Here is a 21,687-nt window from a genome sequence, read left to right as displayed (position 1 = left end):
TGAATTCTCAATATGCCCAAATGTGAACACAGGTGGAGTTGGGGGGGGGGGGGGGGAAATAGACCTTTACATTTGGGAATTGTAGTTGCTGGAATTTATCGTTCACCTACAATCAAAGAGCATTCTGAACCTCACCAGTGATAGAATTGGGCCAAACTACCCACACAGAACCCCCATGACCAACAAAAACTACTGTTTTCTGACGATTTTTGGTGACCCTTCTGGCACCCCATTGCAAGCCCCCCCCCCCCCCCCCCCCCCGGATCTCAACACCCAGGTTGATATTTCTCACTTCCTGTTGTCTCACCCCATTCTTAACTATGTGTTGTTTGTCTGAAATATGTCTGAGATCCCTGCAATATACCCAAGTGCCTTGACTTTTGCAGCTTTTTATGACTTCTATCTGCCTTCCCGGTGTTGCTTGGGCCACCTTTCAGGAAATACAAATATTTATTTCATCTTTCAGTTGGGATTTCTTTTTTGTCTTTGCCTCAAGCTGTGTTCACTGTGGTAGGTCTCCACATGAAGGCTTCCAACACCACGCTACCTTCCAAGATCTAAACCCCTTTTATGAGAACATTTAAAAAATCCATATTTTTGGGATCTTAGCCATTCCAGCACTGTATCCTCAGGTGACTTATAGGCGTAATTTCAGTGGAGAAAACCCAGATGTGAAGAAAGTGTAGTCAAAACAAGCCTCTTGGCAGAACACAAGAATGCTGAATAACAACTGGGAAACGGAGGGGGGGGGGGGTTACATTCAGTGTACACTTCTATTTCTTTTAGTTTTCCTTTGCACTTTGTACAGTTGTGTTGAACAGCCACATGGTACAGCACAAAGCAAGCTAAAGTCCAAAAGCACCAGTAAAAGGGATAAGACTGTAGTAAGTGGGGATGGTTTTCAGATTTAAACTCCATTCCGTTACTATAATATTGAGCTCAAAGAATCCCAACTTCAGATAATGGATGTTTATTTCAATGTAGAAACCAAAGATTACACATAGGAGGACTCATAACTTCATTCACTATATGAACCATAATCACTCTTAACATACCCTCAGTCTTGGGCTCAAACACACTGGAAATATTCTGTTTCTAACCCAAGTAAATCTGGCCATTTTCATTGCAGATTTAAGCTAGTGGGAGAATAGCACATCTGTTCATTCTGTCCAAGTCACTCAGGAAACAGTAGTTTTTAGCAATTATTTAAAATCCTTTATGAGGGGAGTTAATCCAAGCTATTGGATGCTTGAGTGGTTTATTGTCCAGATATTGGGAAAGTTGTTATGGGAAACACCTCCCAGACTTCTATAGCTAGCGGCCATATTTACTGGCAGATTCAGGAAGCTGTAGTCCAGAATGTTATACAAGGTGTATTTCTGGTCTGATTCTGAAGTTTATCTCTTTTGCACTCCTATCCCTAATACCAACAAGATCCTTGAGGCACCCCTCTTCCATCACAACCACCATCACCACTGCTGACATTTCCATTTCCTACTCCCCCACCCCCCAAACAAATTGTTTTACCTGGCTGCATACATCACCAGCCTTATCCTATACAATGCTGTGATCACAGAGTCAACTGAAACAAAGGACTGTTTGGGCATCATATATCCACAACGCCTAACTTTTTCTTCCAGCAGATTATGCAGTGAAAATCCCACCCACTCATAAGAAGAGGGAAATGCACCTTCATATGGAATGCCTTTAAAGCTGGAAAAGAGGCACCTGGGGCCTAAATACTCACAAGGCACTAAATCCCATCTGACTCTGGAAGCTAAGAAGGGACAGTTCTGGTTACTGCTTGGATAGGAGACCTCCAACAAGTGTGAAATTCATAGGGTCACCACAAGTCAACAAGTGAATTCAAGGCATGTGGACACAAGAAACCACCAGCCTGTCAGAAAGGAGGAGAAGACTAGGGCTCTATCTACACTGTCATATAATGCAGTTTGAAACTGCATTATATGGCAGTGTAAATGGGGCCTATGATACCAGTTCACTCTCTTGAGATCTCAGGCTATTGGCAACTGACCCCTCACCCCACTCACCCCATGATGCTGAATCCTGAGGCTGCAACCTAGGGATAGGTATCTTTTTCTCAATTGAGGGCTAAAATCCCTTTGCAGGGGTGGCCATATGTATGAGGAGACAGGAATCAGCCTTCATCATCCTTTCCCTCCTCATTGCATACCTCACTGTACATTGTAAGTAATATTATGTTCTTACTATCACGATTTTCAGCTGATTTGGAGCAGAAAGGGGCATTCAGGAGTGGTTATAGGTTCTGGGGGTAGGCTACATTTGCAAGTAGCTTCCTTACACTTGGGGTGGGAAATTATCTGAGAATTGGTTTACTTTTAAATTCATTACCTGAGACTTAGCCCTGAAAATGTAAAGTTGGAAGTTACACACAGCCTGTGGGTCTCACTTTCCCCTGCTTCTTGGCAAGGGGTTGGACTGGATGGCCCACGAGGTCTCTTTCAACTCTATGATTCTATGTCTAGCCTCTAGGATAGATGGGCAAAATTGGGGGGCCTCAAGATATTCTTGGATCATAACTCATCATTGGTCATGCTAGCTTTGTTGTGTGCCTTCAAGTTGTTTCCAATTTATGGTACCCCTAAGATGAACCTATCATGGGTTTTTCTTGGCAAGGTGTGTTCAGAGGCCATGAGTGACTTGAAGGTCACCCAATAGGCTTCCATGTTCAAGCAAGGAGTCAAACTTGGGTCTCCAGACACATTATCTTTCTCTTTACATTGAAGTTAACAAACGTCATCTCTCCAGATGTTGGATTGCAGTTTATTGGTTTGCACTTAAGATGATGGGTGTTTCAATCCAACAACATCTGGAGAGCTGTACTTTGTTTATCCACATCCTAGGGGAATACTCTACAAATAGCTGCTTGCCACCAATAGCTAAATGAAATCTCTTTCTGCCACATACCCCTTTTATGTTTCCTCCCTGCTGGTGTACTCAGCTGACTTCCATGAAGATTAAGTTTTTCTTTCCAGAGGATAGCACTGATCACTGGTAGATGGTCTGTTGTAGATCTTGATGTATATTTGGGAGAGTTAAACAACTGGAACTTAATTTAAATGCCATACTTTTGATTTTTTTAAAAAAATGTTACCAATTTACCCATCTTAGATCATCTTCCCAGTTACTGCTGACATGAGGAATGGGAAGAGACTGCACATCATTTTGGTTCTCAAACGCGACGTATCTTCATCTCACTTCTCTTGAGAGAGTAGTAGAACCCCTTCCATTGGAACCAGTTAATGCCGTTAGCATAGGAGAGATGAACCCCACCAAGGTAGAAGCCATTAAGATTGGAAAAATGGCAGCTTTTGAACCACCAAGCACCTGAAGAGAGTGCTGCGCAGTTCTGCAGGTAAAGGTCTTGGTCACGGTCAAAGGTGGAGAACTTCTGGCCGTTGTGATAGGACAGTGAGTCTCCTAGTGAAAGTGCAAACAATGACAGACATAAGAGTTTTATAAAGGCTTCTGGAACAAAATTTTCCCAACATAGGAAAGAGCAAAAATTAGGAGGAAGAAAAAACTATTAGGAAGAAAACTAGGAGGTATGTGGCCAAACATTGGAGTGTCATTAAGAAGGCAAACATTTTCAGGACAGGCTGCAGAATTTTGCTTTTGCAAGTGCCCCTAGTGGGAAAAACTCCACCCTTTTGTCTCCTCTCCCCTCCCCACCTCAGTTAATTCAATTCAAACTATTTTTTCACTTTACCAACCAAGGAAGAAGAGGAGGAAGAGTAGGAATTAAATAGTGGAACATTTTAAGAGCAAGGAAAAAGTGGGATGCCAAAGGGTTATTTGAGACTATCCCTGGCAAACTGGGACAATTGGAAGATATGTGCTTTCTTAAGAATAAACCTCATTAATATTCCATTTGACTGCTAGCTTGAAATTGACATGCTGTGGAAATGTCAATAGCTCTTGTGGCATCCTGACTTTTGCACACAAAAAATCCAGATGCCTGTTATATGTGCCTTATTGAATAAGGTGACATCCTATCCAATAGGAGCCCATGGTGGTGCAATGGGTTAAACCCTTTTGCCAGCAGAACTGATGACTGACAGGTCAGCAGTTTGAACCCAGGGAGAATGAATTGAGCTCCCTCTGTCAGCTCCAGCTCTCCATGTGGGGACATGAGAGAAGCCTCCCACAAGAAGGATAGTAAAGTATCAAACATCCGGACATCCCTTGGGCAACATCCTTGCAGACGGCCAATGCTCTCACATCAGAAGCAACTTGCAGTTTCTCAAAAAAATGCCAATAATAGCTATGTCCAGAAGCTGGGGGGTGGTGGCTAGAATTAAGTCCAAACTAGAAGGATGTGTGGTCTACTTGGTAAAGGGACCAAACATTATCCCTTAATTGGGGATTTTGCAGAAATTCCAATAATTTCTGCCAACATACCCCAAATATATTTATTTTGGGGATAAAAATGAATTTTATTGGTGGGTTGTTATAGGTTTTTCGGGCTGTATGGCCATGTTCTAGAAGCATTTGATTTTTTATTGAATTTTATTGGCTTTGTCAATTTTGGTGAAAGTAAATATTTTCCCTTTTCCAGACTCCTTAGGAAAAGAAACATGTTGCTTCAAGAACTTGCATATTTGAAAGCTTAGGGGAATTTGGAAGAAATAAATTGGGTATAATGGAATAATAGGCACTCAGAATCTCAGCTTTCTCACCTGCCCCTCCATCAGTGAAACCAGATATGTGCAATGTGTAACCATCTTCTTCTGCACTGATCGCATTTGGTGAGATGGAGAAGTCAGTGTATTTGGCAAAAGCTGTGTTGTTCTCAAAATCTTCCAGATCCACACGTAGTTCATACTTCTGCTTGAGGGTCAGATGGTGGATGTTCTGCAATCCTAGGTCACAGGATGGAAAGGAACTATTCACGAGGTACTCAAATTCTACAGAAAAATCCCATTCTCTCAATCGCTTTAGGAGCTATGGTTTTGTCTGGCCCAACATCTGTTGACAGGGAAATGCTGGCCAGACAAAGAAACAAGAGGGATCTTGATTGTTTCATTTGGCCCCAAATCACAGTAAACACAACACACTTGAAAAATTCTAGGCCTAGGGACTTGTTTTAACAACTTAAGGTAGAAACCCAAACATCTGAGTGTTCCAGAATGTTCTGGGAGAGAAAGAAGTCTGGGTCAAGAGCCGAGGGGAATGGGATTAGAGAGTGGGCCAAGAAAAGAAGAAACAAGGTCCTTGAGTGCATAACGGCCAATATCCTGTGTTGCAGAACACAGAGGAAATGTTCCACAGGTGGAACTATAATGTGTATCTCCTCTCAACGTCCCACCCACCCCATGGGCTCATAACAATTTAGCTGGAAATCAGAGAAGCACTTGGCTACATCCTTATCCATTAAGGTCTTCTGGGGTCCTCTCAAACCATTGATAGATGATGTAATTATTTTGCATCTGGCTATAAAGGCTTGCTAGTCTGTGGCCAACCACTGAATGGCTACAAAATAAGACTATCATAGCAAAACATTCAGTCTTGGGATGGTTATTGGTAGAGAAGGAGGGAGAGAAAACCAACCGCTGCAACACCCCCCAAAAGACAGTCTTAGGTTAGCCTTAACCTTGCATATGCAACTGAGAGAATAAGAAGCAATATTCAGCTTGCTGAGAAAAGGAGATGATGAGCATTACTTCCCAGTATCCCAGTATCCGGGAACCTTGTTGTATTCCAAAGATTTTTTATCACATCTTGAATTCACATGGCACAATATTGAATTGTTGAAGTTTGTTCACATGACCTTTGGAAGACTCAACTAATTGTTTTGGAAAATATGAATATTATGTTTGTTACACCATTGTAAACAGTACTTATGTGTTTGGTTCTCATGCTTGTGTATTATACGAATTAGTTTGATACCTCATTATTCCAATTGGTATTTTTGCTGAAGTTTACAGCAATAGGACATTTATGTATTGACATTGTAATTACTGATATCTGTGTAGTTAGAGTCCATTGCTATTTACCCAGCCAATATTCTCCATCTGCTCTGCCAAAGCCCAATTTGTAGTCACTCCAGCCCCGAAAGAAACTGACCGAACCATTGAAACGCTTCTGGAAAACCTGGAGGACACAGCAGAAAAAATGAGTGAGTAGAAAGAGTGAGGTGAGCTGTGTACTTGTCTTCTACATATGAATATTCCCAGGCATTGTTTCTTTCATCATTCTGAAAACCACGAATTCCCAAAACGGCAATGAAGTTACATGGTGGAAGACTATACATTCAGATGAATTCTAAAACCCATTCTCTTCCCATTTACTCCCTACTATCCTCTTTATATGTAACAGTTTGTTCCTTTATAGCTTATCATTCCTCACTGTAACAGATGTTGCAAATTGTCTTTAAAAGCAAACAAAATAATTTAATGTGAAAATAAAGTAAGGAAACTTAATAAGCTAACATGACACCAAGCAAGAAAGGAATGACTGGATGATACAATGGACTTGATGAAGTAAGAGCAACAGTGTGCCTTAAATAGCTTTCTAGGAGTATTGCTGTATACATTGCACAAAAGGTTATTTCTGTTGCATAGTCTTAGAAGCAAGAGGCATTGAATGAACCGTTCTGGTGTGGATCTCAAGGATTGGAAGAATTCATATGAATGAAGGTGGTCATCCAGATGCCCTGTTTAAAGCTTTCTAGAGCAAAACCAACACTTGAAATCATATGGAAACAAAATCTAACATGGAAACAAGATCCCCTACCCCACCCCATGCCAATGAAATATACTCTAAACCCAAGTTCCAGTTGGGGTGTGTGTGGGTGTGTGTGTGTGTGTGTGTGTCAGGAGCGACTTGAGAAACTTCAAGTCGCTTCTGGTGTGAGAGAATTGGCCCTCTGCAAGGATGTTGCCCAGAGGACACCTGGGTGTTTTACCATCCTGTGGAAGGCTTCTCTCATGTCCCTGCATCAGAAGCTAGAGCTGACAGACAGGAACTCACCCCACTCCCCAGTTTTGAACCACCGGCCTTTCAGTCAGCAGTCCTGCCGGCACAAGGGTTTAACCCATTGCGCCACCAAGTTCTAGTAAGCAATCTAGTAAGCAATCTGCTCATGATCTATATGGCTCACGTTCATGCTATTTGAAGGACTATATTCTCTCATATGAACCAGTGTGTTTTGAGATCTGCTGGGGGAGCCCTTCTCTCTGTCCCATCAAATACAACTGGTGAGGACATGGGCAAGGGCCTTCTCCATGGTGTCCCAAGGTCTGGAACTGTCTTCCCAGAGAGGTTAGACCAGGGGTCCTCAAACTAAGGCCCGGGGGCCGGATATGGCCCTCCAAGGTCATTTACCCGGCCCTCGCTGAAGGTCAACTTAAGTCTGAAACGACTTGAAAGTACACAACAACAACAACAACAACAACAATCCTATCTCATCAGCCAAAAGCAGGCCCACTCTTCCCATTGAAATACTAATAAGTTTATATGTTCTTCATTTTAATTATTGTATTGTTTTATGTGTTTTTTGCACTACAAATAAGACATGTGCAGTGCGCATAGGAATTCATTCATGTGTTTTTCAAATTATAATCCGGCCCTTCAACAGTTTGAGGGACTGTGACCTGGCCCTCTGTTTAAAAAGTTCGTGGACCCCTGGGTTAGACTGAGACATTATTTGTGTCTTTCTGGAGGTAGATTAAGACCTTGCAATTCCACCAGGCCTTGGGAAATGTTTTTAAAAGCTTAAGGAACTGGGTATGTTTAGCCTGGAGAAAAGAAGATCAATATTAATGAGAGAACAGAGATAGAGGGCACAGAATTCAGACTACCCATTAGAATCCAGACTGTCCCTCCATCTTGGGCCCATCTGAACATTTGGTCCAGTTCCATAATGGGAACTACAGGAATTCCTGTCTGATCTATCTATTATAATAGATTGATCATAATATTGCGGTATAATGGTATAGTGCAATATAGTAATATATAATACTAATATTGTGCTATGCTAATGAGATAATATATTGTATGTACATATAACTTGTAAGCTGCTCTGAGTCCCCTTCGGAGTGAGAGGGCGGGGTATAAATATAGTAAATAAATAAATAAACAAGCAAACTCTGGATGCTAGTACAGCAATAAGATGGGCTTTACTCCACATAACAAACTGCCCCTTGCCCACATTACCGTCCATTTTCCATCGTCAGTTGTCATATCACAATACACAGGCACTGGGATATTGGGGCCTGCAGGGTAAATGAGGTACACGCCATCTGTTTCTGAACCTTGGTCATAAATATCTTCGCAGTCTAGTGGGACAGAATCTTCTCCACAGTGTTGCTGCTGAGCTACCACAGCAAAAGAGAGAAACGATAGATGTTAAAAATCCACTAGTGTTCAATGTTAGAAATCACAGTTTCACCTAATAGCTGAACTGTACTGCACATTGCAGGATTGCCGAGATATTTTTCCTGTTTGTTTTAAACAGATAATTTATTAAAATTATCTGTGTGTGACATTTCAAGCATGCATCACACAGAATCCTTAAATATAGACATTTTAACTGTGCTCTATATTCTTGGATTGATCGACATTTTTTAATAGAAAGTCTGCCATTGTCTATAATCTTGAGCACATCCATACTATAGAGTTATGGCACTGTGATGACTCCATCTTTGGGAACATTTGGATTTGTAGATCTATATGGTGCTGCTAGAGAGTTTTACTTCAGGTAGTGCACTCAAGAATTCCAAGCACCTCATCAAACTTCAAATTCCAGGAGCTCACAGGATGGATGCATGAGAGATCTGGACCTCATCACATTAGGGCAAATTTGGCAGCATGCGCTGATTTGCCTTTCCTTTTATGACGGAGCCTGATGGATCCCATCCCACAATGCTCTGCAACTTCTGGTGGGGATCCACTGTAAAAAGGAAGGTGAAGCAGCGCATGCAGTAGTGGTAGCTAGCTTCCCATGTTGCCTTGGATCAGTGGGGAGACGCTTCCTCCATAGAATGGGGACTCAGGTGAGTCGGACAATGGAGACTCAAGTGAGTTGGACAAATTCCCCATGCCCCTGGCTGGGCACCATCAAAATTGCCATGATCTGTGGTGATTCTGGTGGCTTGTTTGATGAGGTATAAAGTGGAATCTAATTGCTATCACTGTGCAATGTGAGTGCACTCCTGAAGTTCCTGGGGATGTGATACCACAGATGGCGAGTTCCAGGTGACAGAATTGATAGCACTTACCTTGGTCATTGATGGCTTGCCCTTGTGAAGTGGGTGTCTGGACAAGAAGAAGCAGGAGAAGTGAGGCTAGCTGGAACAGATAGCTCTGAGGGAACTACAAAGAAAGAGAATGGCCTGTCAAAACACTGCACACATGCACACATGCTCTTTGAAGTGTACAGAACTCAAAAGCAGCCAAGTCCAGACCTACCATTAGACCAGGCATAGGCAAACTTTGGACCTCCAGTTGTTTTGGACTTCAACTCCCACAATTCCTAACAGCCGATAAGCTGACTGGGATTTCTGGGAGTTGGAGTCCAAAACATCCAGAGAGCTGAAGTTTGCCCATGCCCACATTAAGCAAAATGAGGCAATAGGGACTGGGGGGCAAGAGGGGCAACCGCATGAGAATTCCGCTGTAGCCCTTTAACTTTTTCCCCTTGAAATAAAGTCTTTCCAGCACCCCAAAACTACTCTACTGCTCTTAGGTATGGTGGAGGATGCTATCTTATTGCTAGTGTTGAAACAAGTTATTACTCATTGTTATTGGGTCAGTTTTGTTCTTTGCCTTTCCCTGGCTCCTCTTCCCAGCAAGATTGGCCACAAAGGTGATGATGTGGTTTATGTGTTAGACTAGAATCCCTACTTGTCAATGCAAAGCCACCTTGGGAAGTCACACTCTCTCAGCCTTCAAGGAAGGCAAAGGTACCACCTCAATATAACCCTGTGAAAACAACTTGAAGGCAGATAATAACAGAGGAAGAAAGGAAAGCCATTACAAAGTGACCAAAGGAAGTAATTCAAAGGTTAGTCTGCTTACTACCTTATCTGAATTCACACCTTTGAGGCAACTTTGGCCACAACAAATATTTATTACTACAATCATACCCAAGAAGGCATTTTAGATTGGTGGCTGGGATAGAAAATTGAAGTCAATGTCTATTTTCTCACAAGTTCCCATTCAGAATGGTTATCAATTGCCAAATCTGAATTATGAAGACCGTTTTCTCTTGCATGTCTCTGTATGTCTGTGTGTACATCTGTATCTTCAGATCACCTATTGGGTTATAGTGACCCCATGAATTTCAGAAGGCCTTCTAAACTAAGGAATACTCAGAAATGATTTTCCCAATTCCTTCTTCTGAAATATAACCTACCGCACCTGGTATTCATTGACAATCTCCCAACAAAATAGTAACTTGCTTAGCTTAGCACTTTGAATCTCCTTTGTGGAGAGAAAAAAATGAGGTATAAATAAACAGAAAAACAACAACAACAACAACAACAACAACAACTTTCAAAATCTGGTGGCTTTAGGGTATTTAGCTCATCTTTCCATTGCTCCATAAAATAATGACTATAGCTCAGTGGAATTGTACCTTTGCTGCATACAGAAACCCTCCAATATTTTACAGGTGACAACCTGGATACATGTGTCCAAGCAATTCAGTCCAGTTCAGTTATTAATGAAGCTGGAAAAAGTGCAGTACTTGATTTTTCCCTGAGCCTGTGGAAAGGACAAAATACACGGCATGCCTCCTACCCTGCAACATTGTATTGTGGCAGATCTCATTTGAAACAAATAATAGTAATAAGGACATTGTCCACTATTGCCAATTTTCTCATGGGGGAGCATTTGAAAATCATCCGGGGATTGACAGATTTCCCTGGAACACAGTTCAAACCTCTACCATTTCCTTAGGTGGTAACCAACCACTGCATATTCCATTGCTTTATTTGGACTTGAAACCTAATGTTGGCCTGCAGTCTGACATCGAACAAGAGCTCACCACAAAGAAATTTTAACAGCCATGCCAGTCATTCCTGTAAGAACAGGCCCGTCTCCCTTCGGACAGAAACCCAAAAATGGATGTGCAAGAGTGCTTTTCCATATGCTCTGCATTAAAATCGCTCAGCCTTAATTTTCATCTGGCTTGTTTTAAAGTGGTCTTTTGTTGTTGTAAGGAACTCCAAATCCCTCAAGTAGAAAAGAGAAGTGAGATGTTCTCTTTTGAGTTATCTTTATCTTTATATTACTGGTCGAGCGTTCAATGAAACACAGATGTCTTCTTATTTTTCTAAAACACCACCACCCTGAGTTCAGTAAATGCTGTAGGGCAGGTATTAGCAACTGTCGGCCCTCCAGGTGTTTTGGACTTCTACTCCCACAATTCCCAACAGCCAGTACCTGCCCCTATAGCAGGTATGGGCAAACTTCAGCCCTCCAGGTGTTTTGACTTCAACTCCCACAATTCCCAACAGCCAGTATCTGTCCCTATAGCAGATATGGGCAAACTTCAGCCCTCCAGGTGTTTTGGACTTCAACTCCCACAATTCCTAACATCAGTACCTGTCCCTATAGTAGGCTGTTAGGAATTGTGGAAGTTGAAGTCCAAAACACCTGGAGGACCGAAGTTTGCCCATACCTTACCTGCTATAGGGACACAGATATGTCCTTCAAGTCATCTGTTGACTTACTTAAGACAATGGTAATAGTGAACCCTCTGAATAAATTTTACCAAGAAAACCATGTGATAGAGTCACAATGTGATAGAGTCACATCAACTCTGACATGGAGACATATAACAACAAAAAATATATAGGATTTGTAAATGGTGTATTGTCATATCACCATGTACTCCCCCATGTGATCGTCCTCACCTGTATCTGGTTAATGCAAGGCATGGGGCACTAGATTCCCTATGCCCCCGAACAAAGCGGAGTGATGCTGTGACAAAGTCCCAGATGAGGACAAGACTCCAGAGCAATAGCTCTTTTCATCTCTCATTCCATGTCCTAGTAACTGTTTTTTAAAAAACATCCTCCCTCTAACTTCTGAGATGGTATTCATCCATTATGACTAAGTTCTAAGTTCTCTTCCACTATATATATAAAAAATAAGCACAGCAAGTCCATTTTCAAAACCCATTGAAACATCACCACATCCCGTGGCAGTAAATGCCATAGATTATCATCCATGTCATTTTTACCGGAAAACTCAATGAATTTTAGGACAGAGAGATAGTGGCAAGGTTGAACAGATAGTATCATTTCCAAAGTATGCATTCACTGATCACCCTCACCTATATATGACAACCTTACCTTCATGTTGCCCTATGCTTTCTCCTTTGCAGATCTGGTTCCTCCAATTTATAAGTCCGGACAGATTTTGCTGGAGTATATTTTTCTCCCACCTCACCCTCCTTCTCCCTCACTGTGCTTGGCCTACAGCAGCTGCAGGTTGCGTCTATTTAGTCCTCCCACTCCCACCTCCTATCCACCAACACCCCCAAGGCCAGGAATCAGAAACTATTTGTAAAGCCTGTTTTGATAGCCGAGAACAATGCAGCCATGGGATAGGAAGGGGATGGAAATTGTGTGTATAGTTTTGTTTTTTTCAAACACCAGTGAGACAGGAAATGAAAGTTGGGGAGAGGAGAGGGAAGTTCTGAATGAGCCAAAAACTTAGATGGTTTCCAGGTCTCTTGGCAGGATCATGTTATTGTTCACCCTTGCAAAAACATGCAAGACATTCTCCCTCCCTCCCCAACTTTCATTTCTCACTCCCTTCATCTCCTTTTTCTGGGAGTGTGTTTCAAAATCTGGATGACCAAAAAATGTAAATTAGGATACCCAGGCTCCACATAGAATATGGTGAACAATGTCAGCTTTTATGGCCATACACACACAGAGAGAGAGAGAGTCATATAATTCAACTGTTTTGATTTGGCAAGGACAGTCTCTGTCAATCCCACTTTTTCAACTCTTTTATAATGTCTCTGTTTCTCTCTCTTCTTCCCAACTTTTCTCTTTGGCTTCAACTTAGTACAATTGCTTCAGGCTGAATTCAGATTGTACTCATATCAGTGTGGGGATAAGAGAGCAAGGATCATACAAATAAAATAGAGATACAAATTCTAAAATCAAAAGGTGCTACACATCAGAATGACCAGTGAAAATATTGAGTGCTGCAGCAGCTGCCAGGTAAAAGCAAAATGCTACATATTTGTTGGACCATGCAAGGAATCAGTGAGTGTGTGTGTGTTTGTGTATGTCAACTTTAAAATGATGTGTGCCGTCACACCCAGACCCTATAAAAATAAAACTAAGATGTGCTTCTCTCTTTGTCTGGGGGGACCGCGGGGATCTTTCTTTAGAAGCTTGAGATTCCCAGAAACTGAGGCTACTACAGGTTTTGAACACTAAAACAGAATATTTATTTCTCAAAGTCCTTGCAGACTTGGCACAGCTGGTCAAAGTTACAAACAAAACAGTCAATTGGTGAAACCATAGAGTTGATGTTTCTTTCTTTTTTCTTCAGTTACTGAGGTAACTCTTCCACAAAAGGTAGAAAATATCCTGGGATCCTTTCACCCTAACCCTGAGCTGCTATGGTTAGAAAAACAGGTTTTTCCCTATCTATAACTCAAGGTTAGCTTTAGAGATGAAGTACTGCTCAATAATATTCAATAACTTTTCTATATCTCAATTGCTATCTATAACTCAATTGCTATCTATAACTCAATTGCTATGTATCTCAATTAGCTTCTTTATCTATATAACTCAATAACTCAGTCAACTCAATCATACTTACAATGATTTTTTCAGAGCTCTGTGACTGGCACATCTGAAGCTTTCTTTCTCTACTGAAGGAGGCAGGGGAGATTCCAAAATGGAGATTTCATCCCCTGGAAAAAGGGCAGTCTCCTAACCCAAATAGATACTTTTCTAAACCAATAACTGCAGAGTGCCTGCAGTTTGGCTTTCAGACTCTGATACTGTTTAACTTCCAGTGTGCTGCTGGGTCTGTAGCAGCCCTGGGGAAATGCAAAAGAACACTATCCCATGCAACTAAAAGGTAAGGCAAACTATGCTCCTGGAAGATGGAACATGATGCATGAAGCTGATTGGTCAGGCAATGCCTTGGGGTGATTGCTGAGCCTGGGACTTTTAGATACTGTTACATTTTTGTTCAGGCTTGAGCTATGCAAGTACAGACAAAGAAGAAGAGAGAAGCAGTGAGAGACGGAGTTTAGAGTGTGCTCTTGCTTCACAAGCTGCTGAAGGGGTTTATCCACATGGAGAAAGAAAGACCATTTTAAATGTAACTGATTGCATGATTGTAAATATGTTGTTCTGATTCACGAAGTGTAAACTAAGTACTTGTTCTTTATTGTTCATCTGCATGGCATATTTTCTTTCTCTGGCAAGGCAATGTGTGGGCTGATCCAATGTGAACTACACATGGTTTATTTTACATTATGCCACAATCTTCTCCTAGCTTGCCTGTTCTTTCTTATCATTAACTTTAATCTTCTTGACCACACTATGTTGTTATTTGGCTACATGCATCCTGACTTTCATCTTTGAAATGTTGGACATTATCTATTTCTATCTCTCCCCTCTTTCTCTCTCAGGCTGGATCTATGCTGCCCTATAACCCATAATCTGATCCCAGATTATCTACTTTATCTACTTTGAACTGGATTATATGAGTCTACACTACCAGATAATCTGGGATAAGCAGATAATCTTGGATCAGATACTGGAATATAGGACAATGTAGATCCAGTGTCACTCTGACACACACATTCAGATCAGCTCTCTGTCCTCGGACTCCCTGCACCTGCATCTATGGCAGGCATCCTCAGAGGTTATGAGGTCAGTTGGAAACTAGGCATGTGGAGTTTATATATCTGTGGAATGTCCAGGTACCATAGATTGTTGTACATGGAAATAATGATAATAACAAGAAATTCTTGATAGGATTCACAGTTTGTCTGGTAATGCTGATTGTGATGACAACTACTGTACAGTATATAATAAATGTTCATTTTTTTGTTCAGCAATAATAAATGTAATTTCTTCATGGAAAAATAAGACATCCCCTGAAAATATGACTTAGAGCATCTTTGGGAGCAAAAAATAATATAAGGTACTGTCTTATTTGGGGGAAACGGGGTACCTCTCTATCTACTTATCTATCTATCTATTTTCCACAACCAAAACTTCTGAGCATTTCCAGTTTCTTTGTTTTTGCTGTTTCTGGCATTCTGTGCAGTCTCCTGCCAGGGGCAGAAAATTGGCCTGCAAACCTGACGGAGTTGCCCATCTCTGCTGAACACGGGGCCAGCTTTCATTACCACAGGACTTTCTGGCTCTGACACTATATGTAACTTTCCTCCCCTGCTTTCAGCTATGCAGTCTCCACTACACAGACACAGCCAGCATTCATAATCAGTGATTTGCTGGTTCACCCAAGGTCACTGAAGCCTGGATTCCTACCAGCAGGCCTTGTGCCTTTCTGTTCTACTCCAGTATCCTTTTTTGGTCCCTGTATCAGAGCCAAAGGAATCCAGCTGCCTTCATCCCCTCCATTTTTGCTCAGATGCTGCTGTCTGCAATCAGTACACCAAAGGCTACACTACATAGCTTGCAGAAGGTCCGAGGAATCTGGCATCTCTTCTCAGTTTCCATTTGGCTCCAAACATGAACAAGAGAGAGCTGAAAAGAGGAATAAATGAGGTCTGGAGAACACTAGAATTCTCAAGGTTCCAGGAACATTACACCTTTTCTCTTAGTGGGAGAGCTGCTATAATGTTTTCTGAAATGGCAATACGTTGTTTACAATTAGTGTTCACAAGGCATTCTATTTTCACCCTGAGCCAGATATTAGAAATCACACCACTGAGTGTGGGTGAAGTAATCCTGCAGCCATCAACATGTTCTTGTGCTGCAGCTATCAGCGGTATATACGTATTATTAGCTATGTTGTCTAGGGGGAGCCAGTGTTGTATAGTGGATTGAACATTGTGCTATGAACTGTTAATTTTTTTTAGAACTTGAGAAACTGCAAGTCACTTCTGGTGTGTAAGGATGTTGCCCAGGGGGTGCCTGGATGCTTTACCATCCTTGTGGGAGGCTTCTCTCATGTCCCCAAATGGGGAGCTGGAGCTGACAGAGGGAGCTCATCCATGCTCTCCCCAGATTCGAACCTCCAACCTGTCAGTCTTCAGTCCTGCCGGCACAAGGGTTTAACTCATTGCACCACCGTAGGCTCGTGACTGTCACATGAGTCAGGTAAACTGTCATTGGCCTGGCCCATCATCTTTGGTGGTAGTTCCTTTCAAGTGACATAGAGTGCATCCCACTATCAGTTTATCTACCGTTATTATTCTCCCATCCCTAGCTATTAACCAGTAATACATGTCAATAGCTTCCAATCCTGAAACATTCATATCACCTGCTTTGGTGAAATAGGTCCACTTCTGTTATCCACATGCTAGCAGTAACATGACATCAATGACTATGGGTTCTTCTACCCAGCCCTATATCCCAGGATATCAAGGCAAGAAAAGCCACAATATCTGCTTTGAACTGGGTTATCTGAGTCCACGCTGCCATATATTCCAGTTCAAAGCAGATATTATGGGATTTCCTGCCTTGATATTCTGGGATATAGGGCTGTGTGGAAAGGCCCTATGATTCCCCTTCTCCCCCTTGTTTTCCCCAAATTAAGGAGCCACTATTGTGTAGGAAGGCACAGGGTGTGTGGAGGCAAGATCATGGAATGCTGAATCAGTGCAATTACGCTAGTAAAGAAAGGCGCAACATCAAAGGTATTCAACTCAGTAGGTATCTGTCATCAATGATAAAATGACTGCAGCAGAATAGCAGAATAGCTGTATGGCCATGTTCCAAAAGCATTCTCTCCAGGCCCGTAGCCAGGATTTCATATTTCATTTCGGGGGGGGGGGGTGAATTTTTTTTCGGGGGGGGGGGTTCGGTGGGACTGAGTTTTGGGGGGGGGGCTGAGTCTGAGCGAAAGAGGGTCTAGCCTAGCAAACCTTTTGTATCATTATCCCAATACCCCCATGCATATGGGATATATTGAGATCAGATCATGATATGAATAAACATAACAGTTTAAATAATGCACCAGTAAGGCCTTTTCACGAACCAGCATGAGAATTTGGGGGGGGGGGGGGGGCTGAAGCCCCTCAAGCCCCCCCCCCCCCCAGCTACATGCCTGATTCTCTCCCAACGTTTTGCCCACAACTATGGCAGCCATCCTCAGAGGTTGTGAGGTCTGTTGGAAACTAAGCAAGTTCAAAGCAGATATTGTGGGATTTTCTGCCTTGATATTCTAGGGGCCTTTCCACACAGCCCTATATCCCAGAATATCAAGGCAGAAAATTTCACAATATCTGCTGTGAACTGGGTTATCTGAGTCTACACTCAGATTATGTGGGATTTTCTGCCTTGATATTCTGGGATATAGGGTTGTGTGGAAGGGCCCTTAGTCTTAGTGGAAAGCAAAGTCCAAAAAAGCCTAATGATTACTTCATCTTAGGGAGCCCCCAGTGGTGCAGTGGGTGTGCCAGCAGGATTGAAGACCGACAGGTTGCAGGTTCGAATCTGGGAAGAGCATGGATGAGCTCCCTCTATCAGCTCCAGCTCCTCATGTGGGGACATGAGAGAAGTCTCCCACAAGGATGATAAAACATCAAAAACATCCAGGCATCTCCTGGGCAACGTCCTTGCAGACAGCCAATTCTCTCACACCAGAAGTGAATTGTGGTTTCTCAAGTCCCTCCTGACACGACCAAAAAAAAAAAAAATCTTAGGGTTGCCATGAAAGGACACAACAACATATGCTGGCTAGGGCTCAAGAGAAATGCAGTTTAGCCTTAATCATTTTGAAGGTCAGACGAAACAGGTATTTTGTGTTAGCAAGTGGAAGGGGGCTTCCAAAATGAAATGAAGCCCTGAAATAGGTAGCTGGTTTATTTGTCTTAAAAGTCATACAGTACCTAAGAGTAAAGATATAATACAATTCTTATGAAAATGAATACATTGAACTCGATTTCTATAAAATACATATATCAATCACAAGCCATTTTCTTTATCCTGTTGGGAAAAAAGGTATACCAACATTTCTCAACCTGGGGGGGGGGGGGGCGGTTTCAGAGGGGTCACCAAAGTCAGAGGGGTCACCAAAGGGGTTTCAGAGGGGTCACCAAAGGAAGACATATATTTCTGGTAGTCTTAGGAAGCCCTTTGTCAGAGAAGGCTGAAGATCTCTCTGCCTGTCCTCTTCCTTTTTGGAAACAGATGGCAAATCCTGCCATCAAAAGCCCTCCTCTGCTGTGATTGACTGGCCTCTCAGCCAAGGGGAGGACTGTTCCTGACTCCAAGCAGGGAGGAGAGAGCAGGCATGCTTGGTGCATGGCAGCGTGGTGCACATGTGCAGACAAGGGAGAGCGTGTGAGGCTGGAGGGAGGCTCACGCCAACAAGTCCCTTTAAGACTTGGGGGTTCTGTATGGGAAGTTTGGCCCAATTCAATTGTTGATGGGGTTCAGAATGCTCTTTGATTGTAGGTGAATAATAAATCCCAGCAACTACAACTCTCAAATGCCAAGGTCCATTATCCCCAAACTCCACCAGTGTTCATATTTGGGCATATTGAGTATTAGTGAGTATTAGTTTGGTTCAGATCCATCCTTGTTTGAGTCCACAGTGCTCTCTGTATGTAAGTGAATTACAACTTCAGAACTCAAGGTCAATGCCCACCATGGGGGCTCTGTGTGGGGAGTTTGGCCCAATTCCATCGTTAGTGGAGTTCAAAATGTTCTTTGATTGTAGGTGAACTATAAATCCCAGTAACAACTCCCAAATGACAAAATCAATCTCAATCCCCAACCTGGCCAGTATTCAGTATGTGTGCCAAATTTGGTCCAGTGAATGAAAATACATTCTGCATATCAGATATTTAAATTACGATTCATAACAGTAGCAACGAAAACAATTTTATGTATAGTTGGGAGTCACCACAGCCTGAGGAACTGTATTAAGGGATCGCAGCATTAGGAAGGTTGAGAAACACTGGCCTCTACATTCCTCATATACACAATTATACAATTATGTTTGTCAGAATGGGACCAATAATGGGTTAATGCATGTCGACATATGTGTCTAATGCCTACTGATATGTGACTTGAGGAAGCAAAGGAATATATCGCCACAGAGTTGCCTGCAGCTTTGTATGTGTAGGGCTATAATTCTTCAGCAAGTGCATTCTTGTAAGAACAAATGATTTCATTAACTTTGCTATTATTTTCTACCAGCCACAAGAAAGTCCTCAAAACCTGTGCCATTCTGAGCACTATTTGCACAGGCTTTTCACAGAAAATGCCACGTCCTGAGCAAACAAACATACAAGAATGTGCATTATTTATACTGAGAAGGTGGGTTCTCCAGAAATCTCCCCATCAAGAGTTTGCCAACACTTAGAAAACCCATTGTTGTCTATTATTCAGTTTTTATATCTTTTTTAATAATTATGCATGTGAAAATCAATTTTCTATTTTCAGAGGACAATCATCCTCTTGAATGCAGCCTCGATTTGAAGGGCAGTGAATGGACAATCTCTGTGGTCTCAGGCAGAGGTCTCAGTGCTTGGAAAGATTAGCTTTTGGGTTGGCTGTGGGTTGCTAATTTGAAAAAGTCACTTTTCCAAGCTCAGCTTTTCCCCATCACTTGGTACCCAAGTGTCTTCTCAATTGATATGTCAGAGTTTGAAGTTGGGCCCATCTACAATGCTGCTCATATTACCATTGCTTTCAAAAATTAAGATGTCATAAACTGAACTTGGAATTTTCTGCATGCAGACAATTGGTTCTCCCACTGAGCCATTGCCTCCCTCTTGTTCCCTGGCAAAAGCACATGCAGTTGCTTTGTTCTCTCCAGAATCTAATTCATTGTTGGCTGTCAACCAAAAACTACACTAGCTGGTTTTGCAAGCCTTGCTTTCCATATCATGAATTGGAATTGAGCAAACGTGCTTAGCTTTTGCAAAGCTTGATGAGATCTTAATTGGCAATAAAGTTGTTTAGAAAGCCTTCAACAAAGATATAAACATGAGATGAAACCAAGCGGAACATCAACAGACCTGGAGGAGGTAGATTAGATGCAAAAGAGTTAGGGAGGTAGATGACCTTAACAGCTATAGAGAACTGTGAGGAACAACCAAAAGGCTCCTCCCTTGTATGTTCATTGGTTTCATTACACATGTTTATCTTCCTTAACCTGCAATAACACCAATGCAGAGAACATGAGTGTCTATCTATTTGAGAATGTATACCAGGCATGGGCAAACTTCGGCCCTCCGGATGTTTTGGACTTCAACTCCCTCAATTCCTAAGAGCCTACCATACTATGAACTCAGAGCGCACCATGAATGCAAACAATGATGGGTCTGGACCAAACTTGCCATGCATACCTGATATGCCCAAATTTGAATACTGGTGGGGGGGTTTTGTGGGGGGGGGGATTGGCCTGGACATTTTGGAGTTATAGATACAGCAGAGTTTCACTTATTCAACCTTCACTCATCCAACATTTTGTATTAGCCAACGCAGTCTGCCTCCTGCCCGGAATAATGCCCAGGGTGAGAGGAAGAAAGAACTCTTGTCTGTTTTGGTGCTAAATTCATAAATACATTAATTACTACATAAAGTTACTGTGTATTGAACTGCTTTTCTGTTATTTATTTATTTATTTATTTATTTATTTATTTGTCGTGTCAGAGCAACCAGTCCATTATATTACATTTCTAACAGAACAAAGCAAACAAACAGACAAAATACAAAACTTGTGAGTTTGGTAGTTGGTTAAATGTCCTTTGACCAGTATCTGGCCACTTGGAGTGCTTCTGGTGTTGCTGCAAGAAGGTCCTCCATTGTGCATGTGGCAGGGCTCAGGTTGCATTACAGCAGGTGGTCAGTGGTTTGCTCTTCTCCGCACTCGCATGTCGAGGATTCCACTTTGTGGCCCCATTTCTTAAGGTTGGCTCTGCATCTCGTGGTGCCAGAGTGCAGTCTGTTCAGTGCCTTCCAGGTCGCCCAGTCCTCTGTGTGCCCAGGAGGGAGTCTCTCATTTGGTATCAGCCATTGGTTGAGGTTCTGGGTTTGAGCCTGCCACTTTTGCATTCTCGCTTGCTGAGGTATTCCAGTGAGTGTCTCTGTAGATCTTAGAAAACTATTTCTAGATTTAACTCATTGACATGCTGGCTCATACCCAAACAGGGGATGAGCTGGAGATGTCTCTGCCTTGGTCCTTTCACTATTGGCTGCTACTTCTCGGTGGATGTCAGGTGGTGCAATACCGGCTAAGCAGTGTAATTTCTCCAGTGGTGTAGGGAGCAGACACCCCGTGATAATGCGGCATGTCTCATTAAGAGCCACATCCACTGCTTTTCTGTTGATTTGTTGTAAAACATAATGTTTTGATGCTTAATTTGTAAAATCACAATGTTTAATAGGCTCTTCCTTAATCCCTTCTTATTATCCATTTTTCGCTTATCCAACGTTCTGCCAGCCCATTTATGTTGGATAAGCAAGACTCTACTGTACTGGGATTTACACTTCACCTGCAATCAATGAG

General features: G+C 42.2%; 1 protein-coding gene across 1 annotated transcript; it reads right to left on the bottom strand.

Annotated features, from left to right (window-relative positions):
• Positions 1-954: 954 nt before the first annotated feature.
• MFAP4 (microfibril associated protein 4) lies at positions 955-12,597 on the bottom strand. The gene is made up of 6 exons (XM_060780595.2): positions 12,345-12,597; positions 9,264-9,357; positions 8,200-8,360; positions 6,039-6,135; positions 4,722-4,904; positions 955-3,462 (listed from the first exon to the last, which is right to left on the bottom strand). Exons 1-6 carry the CDS (start codon positions 12,348-12,350, stop codon positions 3,215-3,217), a joined length of 789 nt encoding a protein of 262 aa, XP_060636578.2. The 5' UTR covers positions 12,351-12,597; the 3' UTR covers positions 955-3,214.
• Between the last annotated feature and the right edge of the window lie 9,090 nt (positions 12,598-21,687).

This window comes from Anolis sagrei, chromosome 6 (assembly GCF_037176765.1).
Source record: "Anolis sagrei isolate rAnoSag1 chromosome 6, rAnoSag1.mat, whole genome shotgun sequence".
NCBI lineage: Eukaryota > Metazoa > Chordata > Lepidosauria > Squamata > Dactyloidae > Anolis > Anolis sagrei.
This window is presented reverse-complemented; position numbering and strand designations above follow the sequence as displayed.

Excerpts from the sequence above, each read along its gene's own strand:
- MFAP4 (XM_060780595.2), bottom strand. Across the intron at positions 8,361-9,263 it reads GCAAGCCATCAATGACCAAG|CTCAGCAGCAACACTGTGGA; the intron begins GTAAGTGCTATC and ends TTGCTGTGGTAG. Across the intron at positions 4,905-6,038 it reads AGATGGAGAATATTGGCTGG|GATTGCAGAACATCCACCAT; the intron begins GTAAATAGCAAT and ends CCTGTGACCTAG.